This window comes from Conger conger, chromosome 11, assembly GCF_963514075.1.
Source record: "Conger conger chromosome 11, fConCon1.1, whole genome shotgun sequence".
In the NCBI taxonomy this organism is placed as follows: domain Eukaryota; kingdom Metazoa; phylum Chordata; class Actinopteri; order Anguilliformes; family Congridae; genus Conger; species Conger conger.
The window spans coordinates 17,752,474-17,772,473 of NC_083770.1; the positions used below are offsets into that span (position 1 = coordinate 17,752,474).

At 44.1% G+C, this 20,000-nt stretch overlaps 1 protein-coding gene across 1 annotated transcript in view; it reads left to right on the forward strand.

The window, feature by feature from the left end:
* Nucleotides 1-20,000, forward strand: part of rasa1a (RAS p21 protein activator (GTPase activating protein) 1a) — a 47,415-nt gene that overhangs the window by 16,390 nt on the left and 11,025 nt on the right. The window contains exons 2-21 of the mRNA XM_061259879.1: nt 361-513; nt 3,337-3,472; nt 5,026-5,096; nt 6,878-6,995; nt 7,381-7,412; nt 8,877-8,929; nt 10,221-10,371; nt 10,699-10,777; nt 10,978-11,101; nt 11,448-11,604; nt 12,024-12,111; nt 12,325-12,405; nt 12,893-13,050; nt 13,174-13,250; nt 14,098-14,270; nt 16,070-16,229; nt 16,886-17,028; nt 18,464-18,579; nt 18,997-19,083; nt 19,857-19,924. Of these exons, the coding sequence (XP_061115863.1) occupies nt 361-513; nt 3,337-3,472; nt 5,026-5,096; nt 6,878-6,995; nt 7,381-7,412; nt 8,877-8,929; nt 10,221-10,371; nt 10,699-10,777; nt 10,978-11,101; nt 11,448-11,604; nt 12,024-12,111; nt 12,325-12,405; nt 12,893-13,050; nt 13,174-13,250; nt 14,098-14,270; nt 16,070-16,229; nt 16,886-17,028; nt 18,464-18,579; nt 18,997-19,083; nt 19,857-19,924 (2,225 nt within the window). The remainder of the gene's footprint in view (nt 1-360; nt 514-3,336; nt 3,473-5,025; nt 5,097-6,877; nt 6,996-7,380; nt 7,413-8,876; nt 8,930-10,220; nt 10,372-10,698; nt 10,778-10,977; nt 11,102-11,447; nt 11,605-12,023; nt 12,112-12,324; nt 12,406-12,892; nt 13,051-13,173; nt 13,251-14,097; nt 14,271-16,069; nt 16,230-16,885; nt 17,029-18,463; nt 18,580-18,996; nt 19,084-19,856; nt 19,925-20,000) is intronic.

Here is a 20,000-nt window from a genome sequence, read left to right on the forward strand (position 1 = left end):
TATGATCAGGTATGCAGAATTAGGGTTGAAATGAAAACCGACAGGATGGCAGATCTACAGGAACAGAGTTGCCACCCTTGCTGTAGTCAGTTGATATATGTTGGTGACTTAAAGGAATGGGAAAGACTTCATGTACCCAAAATGCAAATGGTCTAGAAATTTTTGGGTAAATTCCCCAAGCTTCCTGAAGGACCTAGAGACTTGGTTAGTAGCTGGAGAAGGACTCTGGTCCTCTGGTCTGATGAACTTTACCAGGTTACCTGTGGTAGAATGCCTTCCTCCAGTGAAGTAATGCTGGAGTATTTCCTGCACAAGCACCAGACACAGGTGTGTTGATAACCCGGTCGTTCCGTCCCGCAGGTGGTACCATGGGAAGCTGGACCGGACCATCGCGGAGGAGCGTCTACGCCAGGCCAGGTCGGCAGGAAGTTACCTCATCAGGGAGAGTGACCGCAGGCCCGGCTCCTTCGTCCTGTCCTTCCTCAGCATGACCAACGTGGTCAACCACTTCAGGTGAGCACTGGCCACATGTGGTCAACCACTTCAAATGAGCACTGACCACATGTGGTCAACCACTTCAGGTGAGCACTGGCCACATGTGGTCAACCACTTCAGGTGAGCACTGACCGCATGTGGTCAACCACTTCAGGTAAGCGCCGGCCACATGTGGTCAACCACTTCAGGTGAGCCCAAGCCACATGTGGTCAACCCCTTCCGTAACTCTGCCTATGAAGGGGGCAGCCTTTAGCCTCGCGGCTCAGATGCATGACCGGGCCCTGAAAGGTCGGTGTCCAAAACTGACAGTAGGACGTTGCCTCTAGCCTCTACCCGTCTTGAGTAAGTTACCTGAAAAATGTAGCAAGCTAAGCTAGCAATTACTCTACAAAATATAGCTCAGCTACTTGAAAGCTATCCCTTAATCCCTTAAATATAGCTAGCTATGCTACAGGCATAAGTAACTTGTACATTGAGGCTACATCACTGTAAATGGGGACTCTGATGTAAATAAGTATATACATACATAAATAAAGTGCACGTCAAACCAATTGTTCTAATAATTGTTTATTTGAAAACAAGGAGGTAATTGGCTGAGACATTTTGTTTTAATACTGGGATACTCATGTAAGAGCACATCCGAAAGGGGTGAGATATAAAACAGTTATTTAGTTAGTTCACATAATTTTGACATTGATTCTGGATCAGCTTTATGGAGTGGACTCCGGTCTCTGATTACTTAGCCTAGCTCGTTTTACTGACTAATCCCCTCTGGATCCGTTCTTCATTTAATAATGTGCAGCGAGTAGATACGACCTACATGGCCTGGTCCTCTCCCCAATCCTTTAAGGGCCTACACGCAGAGCTACCGGAGATTACCGTGTCCACTTCAGCCCTCCTCTTATATCAGTAACTGATCAGGGTATGACTACGTGACGTTAACCTCAACAGGCCTGAATTCACATCCCAGCTTTTCTGGCTCATGACCAAGAGACAATGACCTGGTGTCTCCTTGGCACTCTGCATTGAAAATCAAATCCAAAACACTAATTACAGAATTTAGTCCACACACATGACACTGTCCCTGGGAATGCATGCAGAGGGGAAGTGATATTGAGAAAACTTTGATATATCCTAAATCTTCTGTATGGGAAGTAGTCTCTTCCAAAACAAGTGGGCGACAACTTCTTCATTGTTTGCCCACTAAGTGAGCGAGCGAGGGATCGGAAGAGTTGATTTTGGCTCCGGCGCAAGGCATAGATCCAGGCGTGGGATGACTGAAATAGAATACCAGAGAAGAAGACAGAAGGGCTATTGTTAGAGGAGGCGTCTGAACATTGGCAGATGGGACGTGGTCCCGCCCACGCACGTTTTGATGAAACCCACATCGGACCCAGACACCTTGGCTCGCTTCAGTCTCCTGAAAAGCCAAGGGTGATTCAGCAGGACCGCTCGCCTTCGGAACATGCCTTTCTGTGTCTTACGCCCTAGTCACTTCACAGCAGAGTGAGTCTGCGGGGGCAGAGGGGTCCGCAGCTGGCCTTAGCGAGCCCTGAGCAGCAGGCATCTGACTAGTCAGCCCCCATGCTGTGGAGGTGCTTAAAGGTCCCATATTGTGGAAAATGGCATTTCCCTTGCTCTGTGGATTATAAAGGAGTCGAATGTGCTATAAAAACACTGTGAAAGTATCAAAACACACGGCCCCCAAATATATCCACACAGTCTGTATGAAGAAAGACAGCAGTTGTGACATCACAACAATGTTGCTTCAGCACGGCCCAAGCGCTCGGTACAGACGGTGTTCAGTTTATTGGAGCTAGCCAGTCGAGCAGAATGGAGGTTAATTGATATCACTGAGCCTTAAAGACGCAGTCACTAAAACATCCGGTTGTTGGTAAAGCTGGAGAATGGACAAAACTGGGTAGATCGGTTTTATGTACTTACAACCTCAGAAATGACTTCTCATGGACATCAGGACCTAAAATAAAACACTGGAAACAAAATCGATGATATAATGGCACCCAACGCCTTGACCACTCTTCCATTGGCATCCATTTTTACCAGCGTAGGATATCTTAACACCGCTCCTGACACGGTTTTGACACTCCGTTCTGAAACGGTCTGTTCCCCAGCACGTCCTGCTGACTCGCCCAGCTGCTCTGTTTTATTCTGTTTTATATGTTTTTCTGTCTTTCATTATTCAGTTTAATATGTGAAAATATTTGACTCCCTTTCGACGGTATTAGGTAAACGGAGACTGTTCCCAGACAGTCCACAATCCCTTTTCCGCAGACGGCCCAGGAATCAAATACAGGAGTACTAAGTCTTAGTTCACCCTAACACCCTAGTTCAGCTGCAGTCCCATGTGAAAGAAATAGTATGCTGAAGTATACCATCTTATACTTCTGAATACTTGGAAGTATAATTACATTTTATAATTATACTTACTTATAATTGTGCTTCAGGCATACTGGGTATACTATTTTTTCACATGGGGTTATGTCCTCGCAATTAATCCATTCAGTCCGAAGCCCAATTTATAGTGGCAGACATTGTTCGTATGTTTTTGGTTCGTAGGGGCTTTGGCTTTGGTTAAGAAGGGTGAGAAAATTTAGCAGGGTTTTAATAGGTGCACAAAACAATAGTACAGCAGTCATTTTGATTGGTTTAAGTGGTATAAGTTTGAGAGTGCCATATGGCATATTTGAGATTTTAGAGTAGCTACTCTGGCACTCCTGGGACTCAAACTCTCCAGTAGTTTGAGAGTTTTTTCGTTTGTTTAATAGATGCAGGCGGTGTAGGCGTTGCTAAATATATTTGTGTTTTTGTTTCTGTCTGCAGGATAATTGCCATGTGTGGCGATTATTACATCGGTGGGAGGCGGTTCTCCTCGCTGTCGGACCTGATTGGCTACTACAGCTACGTGTCCTATCTGCTGAAGGGAGAGAAGCTGTTGTCACCTGTAGCTCCACCGGAGGTGTGTGTGTGTGTGTGTGTGTGTGTGTGTGTGTGTGTGGGGGTGTGTTTGTGTGTGAGTGTGTGTGTGTGTGTGTGAGAGAGGGCACCTAAGGACAAAACCGTCCAATTACTGCAGCTTACACACCAAGACATCTTGTCTGAGCTATTCTCCATTAATAACTATAGGTCATCCCAGGGAAGCACATCTTGACAATTCTCTATTAATAACTGTATTTCATTCCAGGGAAACGTGTCTAGGCTATTCTCTCTCTCTATTCATAACTGTAGGTCATTCCAGGGAACATGTCTTTACAATTCTCTATTAATAACTATAGGTCATTTTTTGTGTTGACTGTTCTCTGTTCATAAGTAAAGGTGATTCCAGGGAAAACACTCTTTAATATTGTCTATTAGAGAAACCTGTCTTGGATGTTCTGTATTAATAAATATAGGTCACTCCAGGGCAGCCTGCGGTAACTAGTACCCATTCATAATTATAGCTGCGGGTGACATCAGGGCATTGTTTGTCTTCCCTGCCCTGAGACAGTCCTTCTCTGGGTGGAGATTAAAGACCAGGGCTTGCCCTGTCCTGTACAGGGTTCTCAGTAATGGGATACTGCATTATGGTGGGGTGGGGGGTGGGAGGTTCACCAATGACTCATAGAGACAAGGGTTGGGGTGGCGGTGGGGTGGGGGGTGGGGTGATGCTTTGGTTCTCAGTACCCAGTGGGGTGTCTACAGCTGCAGTTTCGGATGAATTGTACTGTGGTTTTATTTGTTATTTACCCTTAAAGGGTAGTTCATTTTCTAGGGTGTGGTATTACTTGATATTATTTCAGCTTTAGTGCTTGTTTTTGATTGACCCAGACTGCTTTTGTGTGCAATAGAGGATATTTGGAGACGCTTCTGACAATCTGCTGGCTTTGCGATGGCTGGGATATGTCTCCAGAGGTTTTGTGTGTGTATATTATCCCGTAATTCTTCCAAAAATCACATTTAATGCCACTTTCGGCTGGAATTATTTCATATTGCACAGGCGGCCTGAGACCACGGCTCTCACCGTAAGGAAATATATTTATGTTTATGATTGTGAATAAACACTATAAAATAAATCTGTTCGTATGTACAAACGATGCCTGGGCCAATCCAAAAATGCACCCAATAAATGTGAAATTCTATAAAACCCGAGAAATTGAACTACCCCTTTACGCTCATTTGCCCACAAAGGATATTTAAATATTTTGTGCGAGCCATGACAGCCATTTTAATTTGACCCACAGCAGCAGGACTGCACAGAATAGGAGTCAGGATAGTGTGTGTGTGGATCTGGCCTGGGGCACAGATCATAAAAGATCATCAAACCAAGTTCTACTGGAAAAGGGCCTCTGTGTGAAAGGGACTTTTTAAAAGAATAATACTAACTGGTACAAACAAAAATACAGTTATTCTCTGCACTGGTCTGAAATGCTACTGTTAGTATCATTATCATTATTATTATTATCATACTTTAGTTGATTAGCATGCTGTTTGCTTGAGTGAGCTGTGAGTGACAGGCTCTGTGTGTGTCTGCAGCCAGTGGAAGACAGGAGGCGGGTCAGAGCCATCCTCCCGTACACCAAAGTGCCAGATACAGATGAGATCTGGTGGGTACACATATTTTGTCTGTTTCAGGAAATGCTTGTGTTGGTCTGCAGCTCCACACACACACACGCACGCACACACACACACACACACACACACACATACACATACACATGCACATGCACACATACACATGCACACACGCAAACATATACTCACGTATGGTGTACAGTGGACAAATTGGTTGTCCGGGTGCCAGGATGTTAGCTAGCTAACACCGTCTCCAGACCAGACGAGGGTGTAAGGTTCAGTGAAAAACCAGCATTAGCTGCCTAATGTTCAAAGTGTTTTCTCCCAGAAAATGATGTTATTTATTTTAACATTCAATATTTACTAATGTTCTATATGTTATTTAGAAATAAAATACATTTTGTTCAATGGCAAAAAAATGTGTAAGGGTGATACCATAAAACCGAAGTATTTTTGCCTAAGGTTATCATATCTTCAAAATCTCATACCGGCCCATGCCTACATGTAATGAGTGAGACATGAAGCCCATGTGTTCCATGAATTTGACCAAATATTGTAATAAATTATCTTGGCTGATTGGCTCAAGCATTTACGTTCCTGCTGTTGTTTAGTCTTTACACTAACAATCTCTTTGCAAGAGCACTTAAAAGCACAGATCAACCCAAGCACATATTTGTACCATTACCAATCTGGGCAACCGAAGAGCGCATCCGGACAACCAGATTTAGGAGGCTGGTTGCCGAGAGGACAAGCACATATGTATAATTTGTTCACCCCTGATATATAACCAGACATGCCTGGTGTTTCTCAGCTGCCGTCTGTGCTGTGAAGTAGAAGGCGATCCCTCACACACACAGTTCTGCTAGTATAACTGCACACACAGTAGTGCTAGTATAACTGCACACACAGTAGTGCTAGTATAACTGCACACACAGTAGTGCTAGTATAACTGCACACACAGTTCTGCTAGTATAACTGCACACACAGTTCTGCTATTATAACTGCACACACAGTTCTGCTAGTATAACTGCACACACAGTTCTGCTAGTATAACTGCACACACAGTTCTGCTAGTATAACTGCACACACAGTTCTGCTAGTATAACTGCACACACAGTTCTGCTAGTATAACTGCACACACAGTAGTGCTAGTATAACTGCACACACAGTAGTGCTAGTATAACTGCACACACAGTTCTGCTAGTATAACTGCACACACAGTTCTGCTATTATAACTGCACACACAGTTCTGCTAGTATAACTGCACACACAGTTCTGCTAGTATAACTGCACACACAGTTCTGCTAGTATAACTGCACACACAGTTCTGCTAGTATAACTGCACACACAGTTCTGCTAGTATAACTGCACACACAGTTCTGCTAGTATAACTGCACACACAGTTCTGCTAGTATAACTGCACACACAGTTCTGCTATTATAACTGCACACACAGTTCTGCTAGTATAACTGCACACACAGTTCTGCTAGTATAACTGCACACACAGTTCTGCTAGTATAACGGCACACACAGTTGTGCTAGTAGAACTGCATGCACAGTTCTGTATGACCCTGCTGAAGTGTGCGCTGGCTAGGCCTTAGCCTAGAGTAGACCCCTCAAGTCAGAATCATGGCCTTACAGAAAGGGATAATAACAGCCTGTTAACCTGGCGAGAAACACACTGTGCAGCCTCTCAAATGATTCATTTTACTGACCCGCAGAGCAGAGCCTGGTATCCAAAACTCTGTCCTGTGCGCGTGCCCTTAATTTAATTTAACGTCACTCCTCTATGTTCCCTGACCCATCCTGCCAGTTTCCTAAAAGGGGACATGTTTATTGTTCACAATGAACTGGAGGACGGATGGATGTGGGTCACCAACGTGAGGACGGAGGAGCAGGGCCTGATCGTGGAGGATCTGGTGGAGGAGGTGGTGAGTGGACCCCTCTCTGCACACATACGTTTAGCTTACTCTACTCGTCTACGGGATTAACCCAAGTCCAGCATCACATTTCCATGCAGGTAGGTAGTCGCTTTACAACCACCCCTGTGACTTTCTGCTTGTTCCCTCAACCTTGGTCGGAATCATTTGTGGTTTTTCTAACATACCATGGTAGAGATCTTGTCAGTACTCTCAGACCTGAACACAGATCAGCCTGCTATACAATTATCACATGAGAAAACAGTAGGCCTGTTTTAGATGGCATATTTAGTGTTTAGTGTTAGTTTCAGCATTGAAATGTTCCGTTGAGAATATTCTGCTCACGTATTCGTCATCTCACGCCTTAAAGGGTTAATTTTGTTCCGTCTGGTTTCAGGGGCGTGAGGAGGACCCACACGAGGGTAAAGTGTGAGTATCCCGTGTGTTTTCCATCGGAAACATTCGCTCATATTGGGTTTGATCTGCACCCAGCACAGGGACCTGCGGAGATATCGCATGCTGCTTGCTAAGCCGTGAGACTGGTTTGCATTTTTGTGGTTGCGAAAAATAATTGGTTACAAGAAAGCTAGTGCTGACAATATACTTTTTTGGCTTGGCCCAAGGGTATGTTTCTCTTCCAGATTAGCTCAATGCAGCGCGTCAGTACAAATATTTAATTATGAATAGCGTATTCATTTCTAATGAAACGATGCATACAGAATGAAGAATTGTCAGCAGGAAGTCACATTGGGGAGCGAGGGAGGATTTATTTGTGATGGCTTTTGAAAAGTTTTATCAAGTGTACTTTCAGAACCCCTTATTTTCATAAGGCGACATGGAACAAACGTGCTGTTTATATGTAATTCACAGGTTCACGGTTAGTTCAGCCTCCAGTGTTAACTGTACCTTTCTAGTGCTTATACTGTACGTGTGCCTGGGGAAGCACCAGTGGAAGAGAAGCATTAAAATGTAGTCATACAGTTACACAGCTTAGCGATGAAACTGTCCCTTATGTACACAGAGTGTACGGTGTGGAGCCACAGTGTGAATAAGTCAGAATACACACACACACACACACACACACACACACACACACACAAATAAATGCAATGGGAAAAACTGAATTGTTTGCGCATGTAGCTATGCCCCAACAGAGGTGAAACAAGGACAGATTGAGAGATTCAGAGAAGATACGAACAATGTCTGTACTTGGAAGCAGAGGGAAATGAAATCAAGATTTCACAATCGAATAAAAGCGGAATCATAAATGCATTGCAAAAGCATCACAAGAAATTGCATTAAAATAAACAATGAAACATGAGTCCGATTGAAGACAAATGTTCGAGTTGGACTGTAACTTCTAAAATACTGTCTCTAAGCCCTTAAATGCCATTTGCTATATATCTGTGCGGGCCCAGAGATTTAAAGCTTTGTCAGTTGGTGTACGCTAACATTTTGCGCACACTCCATACACATTCTCCTGAAAGCTCTGTTTTCATGTTCAACTTTGACATGAATGTGAACGTACAAGTTACCGCAGAATGTATTCAGCTCTGTAGCCGATGTCACTCACAGTCAGCATCACCCTGCGCTTATGGACAAATGCACCCCCCCACCTCCCTACCTCACCCCACCCAGCTCATGTTGAATCTGTAAAATGTACACCCCATCAGGTCCAATCAGAATGATGCAGGTCGACAGTGCTTCCTGGCAGGGAGATTGCCCTTTTTGTGTCACGGGAAGAATTGCCTCTCTGTTGATGGGGAGAACTGTGATTTAGCCTCAGCCTTCTGAGAGGGAGGGTTTTCTGAGTCAGTGGCTGAATGCCGTTGACCAATCGCGTGCCAGCCCCTCCTCTAACAGGCCTATCTCCTTGTCCGTCTCTCTCTCCAGCTGGTATCACGGGAAGATCAACAAGCAGGAAGCCTACAACCTGCTGATGACAGGTACCGCCCAGCACTCGCTTGGGTCCAATGAGAACAGAGGATGGCACAAAGGGGCGTGGTCTTAGATTTGACACCTTTAAACCTTTAAAATTTAGCCTTTAAACTGTCATTTACAAATTCTAGATTCAAGCAAGGAAGATTGTCTTTTTTCAGAATTGTAGTGCACTTGAGATCTTCAGTTTTTGAATTTCAAGATGAGGTATTGAACATTTCCAGAAGTAATACAGGGTCTCAGTTTGCCAAAACTAAAGGAAAGGCCAGGGAAAAGGGAAGTCACTGCAAAAACGATTGCAGTAGTTCACTCGGGCAAAAATAACATGGACAAGCTCTGTTACTAGGAAGAATAATACATAAAAAAGTAAAGTAAAAAAGAGCGAATAGTGCCCTTTTCAGAAGAGATTACATTAGAGTACGAGTCATTTGACCTTTTCTACATCGAGGGGAGTTTTTTAGTCGGTTTTGATCTTTCAGGCTAACGTTTCCGGCTCAGTGGTAAAACAACATGTGACATAATAATGTTAATACTAATAACTGTTATTTATATAGCAGAGCTCATAGTTTGTCGCCCTATGTTCTTCACAGAAAACAAGAGACCCAAAATCAGATTGTGAAAACACAAAAACATTGTAAAATAAGAAGGAAGAATACTAAATGATACTAAATGTCAAAATAAAATGCTAAAATGATCAGAAATAAATGAAAGGTTAAAGATAAAGTAAGAATTAAAGCATTAAAGCTGACAAAATCGACTGAAAGTGAATGTAAAAATATGTTTCTCGGTTGACATTTAAAAGGACCAGCTGCTGATGCATCTCTAGGCTGCTGCAGCGTAAAGGACAAAGGAGCTTCACCCCTGTGTTTATCCAGGCCTTCTATGTGCTTCTTTATCATCATTTTAACCCTTGCACTTCTTAAGTATGAGCCATCTGTATGCTATCGTGTGTGTGTGTGTGTGTGTGTGTGTGTGTGTGTGTGTGTGTGTGTGTGTGTGTGTGTGTGTGTGTGTGTGTGTGTGTGTGTGTGTGTGTGTGTGTGTGTGTGTGTGTGTGTGTGTGCGTGCGTGCGTGCGTGCGTGCGTGCGTGCGTGCGTGCGTGCGTGCGTGCGTGCGCGCGCGCGCAGAGACGATTCTAGAGGACGGGACGCTTCTCCAAAACTTCCTAAAACTTCTCCAATTCTTGGGGCCCAGACCGTTGCCTGCCTTACCTGTTCATAAGACTTGCGTGAGTGTGCGCATGTACGCTTTTGTGCCGTGTGTAACCTGTGCCCATGCCGTGTTTGTGTTTGACTCAGTCGGTCAGGTGTGCAGCTTCCTGGTCAGGCCCTCTGACAACACGCCCGGAGACTACTCCCTGTTCTTCCGCACCAATGAGAACATCCAGAGGTTCAAAATATGCCCCACCCCCACCAACCAGTACATGATGGGTGGCAGGTACTATAACAGGTAAGTGAAGAAGAGCTTTGCGTATGCATTTGTACGTCATGTTAACTAAATTAGTTAATGCCAATTCATATTGGAATTAAAAATAAGACCATGTATTTGTTAATGGTTAACTAATTACTAGTTTATCCTATGGTTTGCTTATGTATAAATATTCTAATATTCTAAACTAATACTAGTTTTTAGTTAAATACATTAACTAATGAAAAGGTTTGTGCAACAAACAAAATGTGCAAAGCAGAAACCCCTGGGACTGGAATGCTGTGAAAAGCCTGAAAATCTGAATTCAGCGATGGTCTTACTGAACTTCTTCCGTCCTTTAACCCGCAGTGTTGATGACGTAATCGAGCATTACAAAAAGGAACAAATTGTGGAGGGATACACCCTGAAGGAAGCAGTGTCCATCCAGGTAGGGAGTGATGGGGTAAATTCGAGGAGAGTAATCTTATTTAAAGGTCCATTTTTGAGCAGATCTGCTTTGCTTGTCACTTTACTGTGGACCTGTGTTAATTTGCCCGAGCTCATGCTGTCGTGTGTTTGTGTGTGTGATTCATATCTTTATTTTACAGTATTTCAGCCGCATTCATTTTGTCCTTTCGCATTTCTTAGCACCAGGAACAGGTAATCTCCGATTTGGTGGACGGCAAAGAAATCTATAACACTATTCGACGGAAAACAAAAGATGCATTCTACAAAAATATCGTCAAGAAGGGCTATCTCCAATTTAACAAAGGTACGTTTCTTTGAATATATAAGTATAGCACATAAGGACCTGGTCTTGACAACTTCTCTGTAGACCAAGGGAAAGCAACATTTCTGTTTTTTGAAAGTCAATTAGTATTTGTACAGCACTTTTTACAGAAAATTATCACAGTGACACTTTACAGAGTTACAGATTGGCAAAAAGGGCAAGACTTGACCTGAACCCCCAAATCGCAAGTAAAAAGAAAAAAACCCAGTGGGGAGAAAAAGCTTCAAACGGAGTATCTCAGGAGGAACCTGGCTGTAGAGCGGGCCAGCATGGTGTGAAGCGCAGGCAGACAGGAGGTGTGTGTTGACTCTTCTCCCTGGTCTCGCAGGTAAAGGGAAGCGATGGAAAAGCCTGTACTTCATCCTGGAGGGCAACGACGCCCAGCTCATCTACTTCGAGAGCGAGAAGCGCGCCACCAAGCCCAAGGGTCTGATCGACCTGAGTGTGTGCTCCGTGTACGGCGTCCATGACAGTCTGTTTGGCAGGTGGGCTCTTCCCCTTTCTCTCTCTCTTCTTTTTTCTCTTTCTTTTTTCAGACAGAGGCTATTCCATCTCATTGGGGCAAAGCCTCATTTCTGTCTTCATTTCTGGCCTCCTTTGTGCATGTGCTATTTTATTCATTTCACAGGGACCATGTGGAATTGTTATAAATTAAAATTTCACAAAGCAGAGTTAAATTCACTGGGTCGGCCGTAGTTAATTTCCCTCTGCAGTCCCGTGCTGTTATTGTTGTTATTATTAGTATTATGCTGTTTAAGATATAGTATATAGAGTAGGTGTTTCAGTGAAACTCACTTTCTACATATTGGAGGCTTTTATAAGTAGAAAAGCTACCAATATGAACGTGTAGGGGCACACAGGGACAGCCGGATAAGGAGTGAATATTGCTTGCGTCTGTTCACAGGCCGAACTGTTTCCAGATTGTGGTTCAGCACTTCAGTGAAGAGCAGTACATCTTCTACTTTGCTGGAGACACTCCCGAACATTCCCAGGTTTGCGCCCCACGTCTACTACTATCTACAAAAACGGATTAAGCGTGTACTCATTTCCCACCAATTGGATTAGGTTTGAAACCACTGCCAGCGCCACTTTCTCCGCATGCGATTATGCGCTCGTTTAAATCCAGGCATGAGTCTCCTCCACAAATCCCCTCAGACGGCTGGACCAGCAGTCAGGTAATGTTGTTATCTACGCTTTTCCCCCAGGACTGGATGACATGTCTACAAACTTTCTGCAGTAATCTGAGGAAGCCAACGCAACCAACCACCAACAAGCGGCTTCGGCAGGTATGAGTTAGAACTGTTGGAAGGCCTGCCGCTGTCTGCCAGAATTGTATTAAATTTGAATGAATAGAGCCGGCTCAAACTGTCCCAGCCAGGGTACTTTCTGTATTTTTGCTTAACTTTTTTTAACAGGAATTCAAATTGTTCTCCTAATATGTAGCAGCATGAACCGTTCCTGGTTTTACAAGACACATACCGGCATACTGAGTTGGTGGCTTCCATTTTGCTCAGTAAGAAGTTTTGAGTAGGATCTGGAATCTCTTAAACTGCCCTGCATCTGTCTAGAGTTTCATTGACAGAAGTTTTTATTTTTCCTTACTTTGGATTCCTATGGTTTAAAATAGTATCTCCAGCTGTTTTAACTGTCATTGTGTATATTTGTTTGTTCTTTGAGGGTTTGGCTAATTTCATCTGAATGTGTGGGAGCCTCCATTCCTCCATGTCCTCTGAGTGTGTAGGGCCGTGTCCATTTCCCTGTTCCCTCCGGCAGGTCAGCAGTTTAGTCCTGTACGTGGCGGAGGCCCACAAGCTCCCCGTGAAACATTTCACCAACCCCTACTGCAACATCTACCTGAACAGCGTCCAGGTGGCCAAAACACACCCCAGAGAGGGGCAGAACCCCATTTTTACTGAGGAGTTCATCTTTGAGTGAGTTTCCATGCCCGTACTGCCTGAATAGGTCACCATTTTGGTTCAACCATTTTGAAATGTCGTGTTTTTAACTAAATTCGTTTTTTTTCAGTGTGATATTTTCTTTTCCTTTCTCTCCAGTGATTTGTCGAGTGACATAAACAGGTTTGAGATCAGCTTGAGCAACAAGACAAAGAAGAGCAAAGAAAGTGATATCTGTAAGCGATGTGTTTATAACACCTTTATTACCGCAGCATTACATGTTTATAAAACATTCATAAGCGTCATAAGAATATTTATGCCGGCACATAGAAGTGAAATCGCATCAGTTGTGTGTGTGACACTTGAGAAAAGCATTTTGTATAATGTTTGCTATGTTGTTCTGATTCATAAAGATGTAATTTCACATGAATGCAGGCAACAGAATTGTGTTTTGCAAAGCAGTGACCTTTTATATTAAAAGCTCAGCGTTTCCTATATGACCAGGCTTCTTTGGTGTTTGTGGTGGTTCTAGTCATTTAACTTGTGACCCCAATTATATCTGCTGTTACTGTCAAACTGCTTTTTATATTTAATAGAGAAGCTACTCCCACCCACACTAAATTAAGTTTGCTGAGTACTAAAATTAAAATAAGTTCCTGTAGATGCAGAAATACAGTGCGTAGGATGGTGAAGTGGGTGAATGATGTTTCCTCGAGGTTGGTGCTTGGAGTGTGTCCTCTGGGTGTGTGTGCGTACGTGTGTGCGCGTTTTTATGTGTATGTGTGCGTGTGCGTGTGCGTGTGTGTGTGCTCTTTAAATTGGCACATGGTGTTTTTGTGTGCATGTGTGTGTCCTTAAGTGTGTATGTATGTATGTGTGTGTGTGTGTGTGTGTGTATGTGTGTGCATCCCCTGAGTTGGCACATGGTATTTTTGTGTTCTTTTAAACTGGGTCCTCGGTGCGTTTGTGCGTCCTCTTTAAGCTGGTGAACTGTGTTGTGTGGGTGAAAGGTGTGTCTCCTCTTCATGTGGGGACAGGTTGGGTCTCTGCCCTCACGCCCCTCTAACCCCCCCTCACCTGCAGTGTTCATGAGGTGCCAGCTGAACCGGCTGCAGAAGGGCCAGCTGATCGACGAGTGGTTCCCCCTCAGCTCCCACGTCCCCCTGAAGGGCATCGAGCCGGGGGGCCTGCGCGTGCGCGCCCGCTACTGCGTGGAGAAGATCATGCCTGAGGAGGAGTACAGCGAGTTCAAGGAGGTACGCACTCACACACACACAGTCATACACTCACCCGCTCACACACACACATCCCTCACACACACAGTTACACATGTGCACACACACACACATACACATACACACACACACACACACACACACATACACACACACACACACACACACACACACACAGTCATACACTCACCCCCTCACGCACACACACACACATCCCTTACGTGCACACACACACACACAGCCCTCACACACACTCACCCCCTCACACACACACACACACACACATACACTAACCCCCTCACACACACACACACACACACACACACATCCCTCACACACACACACACAGTCACACACTCACCCCCTCACACACACACACACACACACACACACACACCACACACACACACACACACATCCCTCACACACACACACACACAGTCACACACTCACCCCCTCACCCCCTCTCACACACACACACACACACACACACACACACACACACACACGGTCATACACACATCCCTCACACACACAGTTACACATATGCGCACACACAAACTCGCACACACACATCCCTCACACACTCACACACAAACTCACACACACACATCCCTCACACAGTCACACACTCACCCCCTCACATACACACACACACACACACACACACACACACACATCCCTATCACACACACACACACACACACACACACACATACACCCATACACACACACACACACACACACACACACCCCTCACGCGCACACACACACACACACACACGCACACACACACAGCCCTCACACACACTAACCCCCTCACACACACACACACACACACACACACACACACTAACCCCCTCACACGCGCACACACACACACGCACACACACATCCCTCACACACACACACACACATCCCTTACGCGCACACACACACACACAGCCCTCACACACACTAACCCCCTCACACACACACACACACACACACACACACACACACACTAACCCCCTCACACGCACACACACACACACGCACACACACATCCCTTACGTGCACACACACACACACAGCCCTCACACACACTAACCCCCTCACACACACACACACACACACACACTAACCCCTCACACGCACACACACACACACGCACACACACATCCCTCACACACACACACATACATCCCTTACGCGCACACACACACACACAGCCCTCACACACACTAACCCCCTCACACACACACACGCACACACCCCTCGCTGATTTATGTGGCCCGTTTCCACTAGCACCAGGTAAAAGGACATTCTACCGCTCTTATAATCCTGTTTCTGAAGGCCCGGCTTGGAGGAAATTGTGAGCTGGATGTTACAGTTACAGGCACTTAGGAATTAGACTGCTCAGCTCTCCACTCATCCAGCTAAAACATGCCCTGTGGTTTGTTTTTGAAAATCATCTCCATGAATTACATTTCTATTAAGGGTCATCGAATAGTTGCGGAAGGTGAACTCTGTATGGCTTTTCACAGACCTTGGACAAAGGTTCCTGTAAGAATACTGCTGTATGTGACAAAAGCATGAGTAGGCTTTTATCTTACTGAGTGAAGTTGGTGTTTCCGCAGATAGCTATTCCCAGAAGAAGACAATGTAATGTGTTCAGTAAGCAATGACATGTATTATTGTTCTTATCAGGACTACGGGAAAATGACTCATGTCTTACTGGCCTGTGTGTGTGTGCGCGTGTGTCTGCATGTGTGTGTGCGTGCGCGTGCGTGCGTGCTTTTGTGCGTTTGTTTGTGTGTTTGTGTGTGTGTGTGAATCAGCTCATCCTGCTGAAGGAGTTCCATGTGATCTACGCGCTGGCTGACGTGCGGGGTCAGGACCGCTCCCTGCTGGCCAGCATTCTGCTGAGAATATTCCGGCACGAGAGGGTGGAGGCGCCCCTGCTCTGGACACTAAACGACCGGGAAATTAGCATGGAGGGTAAGCCCTCCCCTGAACACTAAACAAAAGGAAATTAACATATGTGCCCCTCTCCTTTTCTACAGCATAGGAGCCAAACTTCAGTCTCATTTCAACTGAAATGTTATTCCTGAAAAGTTTTTTCCTAGCGTTTTGTTGCCATATGGGCAAGAGCAATGAAATGGACTCACTGGTTTATTCACACAAACACAATACAAATTACAAGATTCAATCTTGTTTAAAAATACTTTATGGATACTGTAAGATTTCAGAAAAGGCCATTGTGCTAATAAAATAAAGCCAAGCAATTATGTAACAGGCCAGCACATTTTATGTAAAAGTTGAAACAGCTCTTAATAGAACACTCTCTGTGTAAGTATTGTTATGAGTAATGTTCAGGAATAAATAGTTTAAATGAAGCATGCGACGTTGAAAACAGCAATACATCTAATAGGTTTTCTGAAAAATGGGTATTGGGTAGGGCTACACAAGACTTGCTAATCAGGAACGCTAACGTGCTAACCATGGGCACCATCAGACATATGAAGGAGAGAAGCTTTGAACAAAATTAGTATAATAAATGAAAAAAGGAAAGGCAAGAGACTAGTTTGCAGTGTTTCTTTGTATTTGAGGTGATGGTAAATAAAAGTGTTTCTTTTTTTCCCCCTGGCGATCAGACGAAGCGACCACGCTGTTCCGCGCCACCACGCTAGCGAGCACGCTAATGGATCAGTACATGAAGGCCACGGCCACCACCTTCGTCCATCACGCCCTGAAGGACACCATCCTCAAGATCATGGAGAGCAAGCAGTCCTGCGAGGTACAGTGCCAATCCGCTCTTTAATCCAGCTCCATTTTATTTGAGTAGCTATAGAACCAATTGTCTTGTTTTTAATTTTCTGACTGCTACATACATTACCCTGGTTCTGGCCTGTACTGTACAGTAAAATCATTAGGATACACTTGCAGTCTGCAGCTGTAGCCGGTACTCACACACATGTCAGATAAGATGTGCTTGAGTCAATTAAATAATTATCACCAGAAGTTTGCACAAAATCCTGAAACGCATCGGCCCTTGTTGTGCACCCCTGGGATAGGCCATGAGGAAAAAAAACTCCCTAATAGGAAGAAAAACCCTCAAACAGTGGTGAGAAAAACCTCCCTGATGGGTAGAAATCTCGGGAGGAAGCGGCTATAGACGGGTAGCCATCCTCTGCTGGCCAGTGAGGTGTAAAGAGAGGATTTAATAAGAAGTCTTCATTAAATCCAAAAGGTTGAGTGGGTAATGGTTTCTGTAAATTCACATGTTTGTGCGTCAGAGAATGAGTTCCCTGATGGGTGAGTTTTGTTTCTTAACCGTGACGTACCCAAAGCAGTCAAGCACATCGTATTTGCTCTTTGTAGTCTGCTTTTGGATTCTGTTCTGAACTTTGTAGACTGTGTGGCTACGCGATGCAGTTTTCCCCTTTTTCTGTCTGTGTGGTCTTCTGTAGCAGTCTTTAGCTGCTATGTTACATGTTTGCCCACCCATAGACTACTGTTTACCGTCAAAAAAAAAATAAATACCATCACAAATACATTTTCTGCCAATGTCAAAACTGAATTATGAAAAGTTCTTCATATTTTGTGGCCCTCGTGATGCAGTTTTTCGGTCTGTGTGGTCGTCTGTTAGCCGCCTTTAGTTCCTGTCAATGTTACATGTTTGACCACCCGGAGAGTGTCCTGTTACTGTACAGTGTACTGTTAAAAAAATGAAACATCATAAATAACTCCTCTGCCATTGTCAAAACCGTGGGAGTTTTATTGCCGTCTAAAGTGGTTGTTAAAAAGCACCTGATGTGCTCTGTGAGTCAGCAAACCCAGGAGAAAAGATTAGTGACCCTGCCAAGCATGTGTGAATGAATCCTGTTTGTGAACGCTTTTGAAGTTGTGGTTTCTGAGAAAGACCGGCCAGACCAGAAATCCCAAAGCTTTCATTGTGGAACTTCAGTGATGTCATTTGAGTGTATTTGACAGTCAGGACATTGGTATGAAGAAATATTAGTCATGTGTTGGTACTGATATTTGATATGAGATATTTGTGAAGGTGAGGTTACTCATAGTAAATATGTGTGCTTATGTGACGGTAGTGATATTAAGCTCATTAGTTTTGTGTGGTGTTGATAATAATTAAAATTGACGTTTGTCAGAGGATCTTGGTGATGTGGCAGCATCTTTGTTACGGTCTATGCGTAACCTGAGGTTCACCCCTGCAGCTGAACCCTTCTAAACTGGAGAAGAACGAGGACGTGAGCGCGAACCTGATGCATCTCCTGAACATCCTGTCCGAGCTCGTGGAGAAGATCTTCATGGCCGCTGAGATCCTCCCTCCGTGAGTGGAGCGTAAACACAAACGTGGAGGTTTATGTGGAATATAAAAACCTGCATGTTTATGCAGCGCTTTCGCTGGCCGTAGCGAGTAGCACCATTTGTAAAATTCAGACGTGGATTGTGTGTCAAAATTTTTTATGTGTAAGTCACTCTGGATTTAGAGCGGCTGGTGAAATCCTAAAATGAAAAATATACAAGAGCTTCAGCTGCCACCCACCAACTGTGCCCACCTTGTGCGGTGTTTAATCTTGACTGCATTTATGCTATGTTTTGTCAGTTTGATTTAAAACTCTGTCCGTCTGTAACTGTGACTCAAATTTGTCAGCGAGTAGAAACCCCACAAAAGGATGAAACGCTCAGTGGTGGAGAAAGCATTCTGCCTGTTTACACTCGCCCTCTCTCTGCCTCCACATTACAGGACTTTGAGGTTCATTTTCGGATGTTTACAGAAATCAGTACAACAGAAATGGCCAGCAAATACAACGATGAGGACGAGAGTTGTGAGGTAAGTCACTAGTCTTCTCTCTGCGGACTGATCTGAATTATTGTCAAATAAGTGCTGGTGTTATTTACAGAAAGTGAGACTTTGAGTCCTTTGCTTCTGGTAATTTATATTAGCTTATTTACTGGTCAACCTCAAAAATCGCGAATCAAGTTCAAGCTGCTACAGCATTCCATGTGTCTGACCAATCACTGTGCTTAAAATATCAACTTAACTCTTGATTCTCCATGTGCTGTTATAGTGGTTGCTGTGTTGATATGATTATGTTTATAATTTAATTCCTTTCCCCTGAGACTTCCACATTTGTATTACTAGTGGATTAATTCAAGAGGTGATGCTTGAAGTGCAAAAATCTTTTAGCGTGAGAGCGACATAACACTTTATTTCTAATGTCTTATGTGAGCGCTCTTTGGACTTCAGAGGTTTTTTAAATGTTTCGTTATTGGTTTTGTGGTTTCTTTAAATTACTTAAGCTGTTTTCAATATAATACAAGAGGTGTGTTCAGTGATATTTCCCTCAGTGACATCTGATCCAATTGAAATACCTTTTCAGAATGTACATCCCCATTTGTATCAGGGTAATGAAGCATATTGTGACATCCTCATAGGGACACACATTGTACTGTGAAGCACCTAACAACACCCAGCCCAATTAGCCACTTGCTTTTGGACAGCCTTTATTGATTTTTACTGCATACGCTTGTTCAAGCCTAGAAGTCCATTCTTAGGTCTGCAGTGGGAAAACTGTGCGACTTAAACACGGTCTCTTCTTACAGTGGCTTTGTCTTCCTGCGATTGATCTGCCCGGCAATCCTCAACCCAAGATTGTTCAGCATCATCACAGGTGAGTGCATGCATTTTAAACAATTACACAAACTGTTTTGGAATTTTTATAGGGACCAATATGTGTTTTCTTGAAG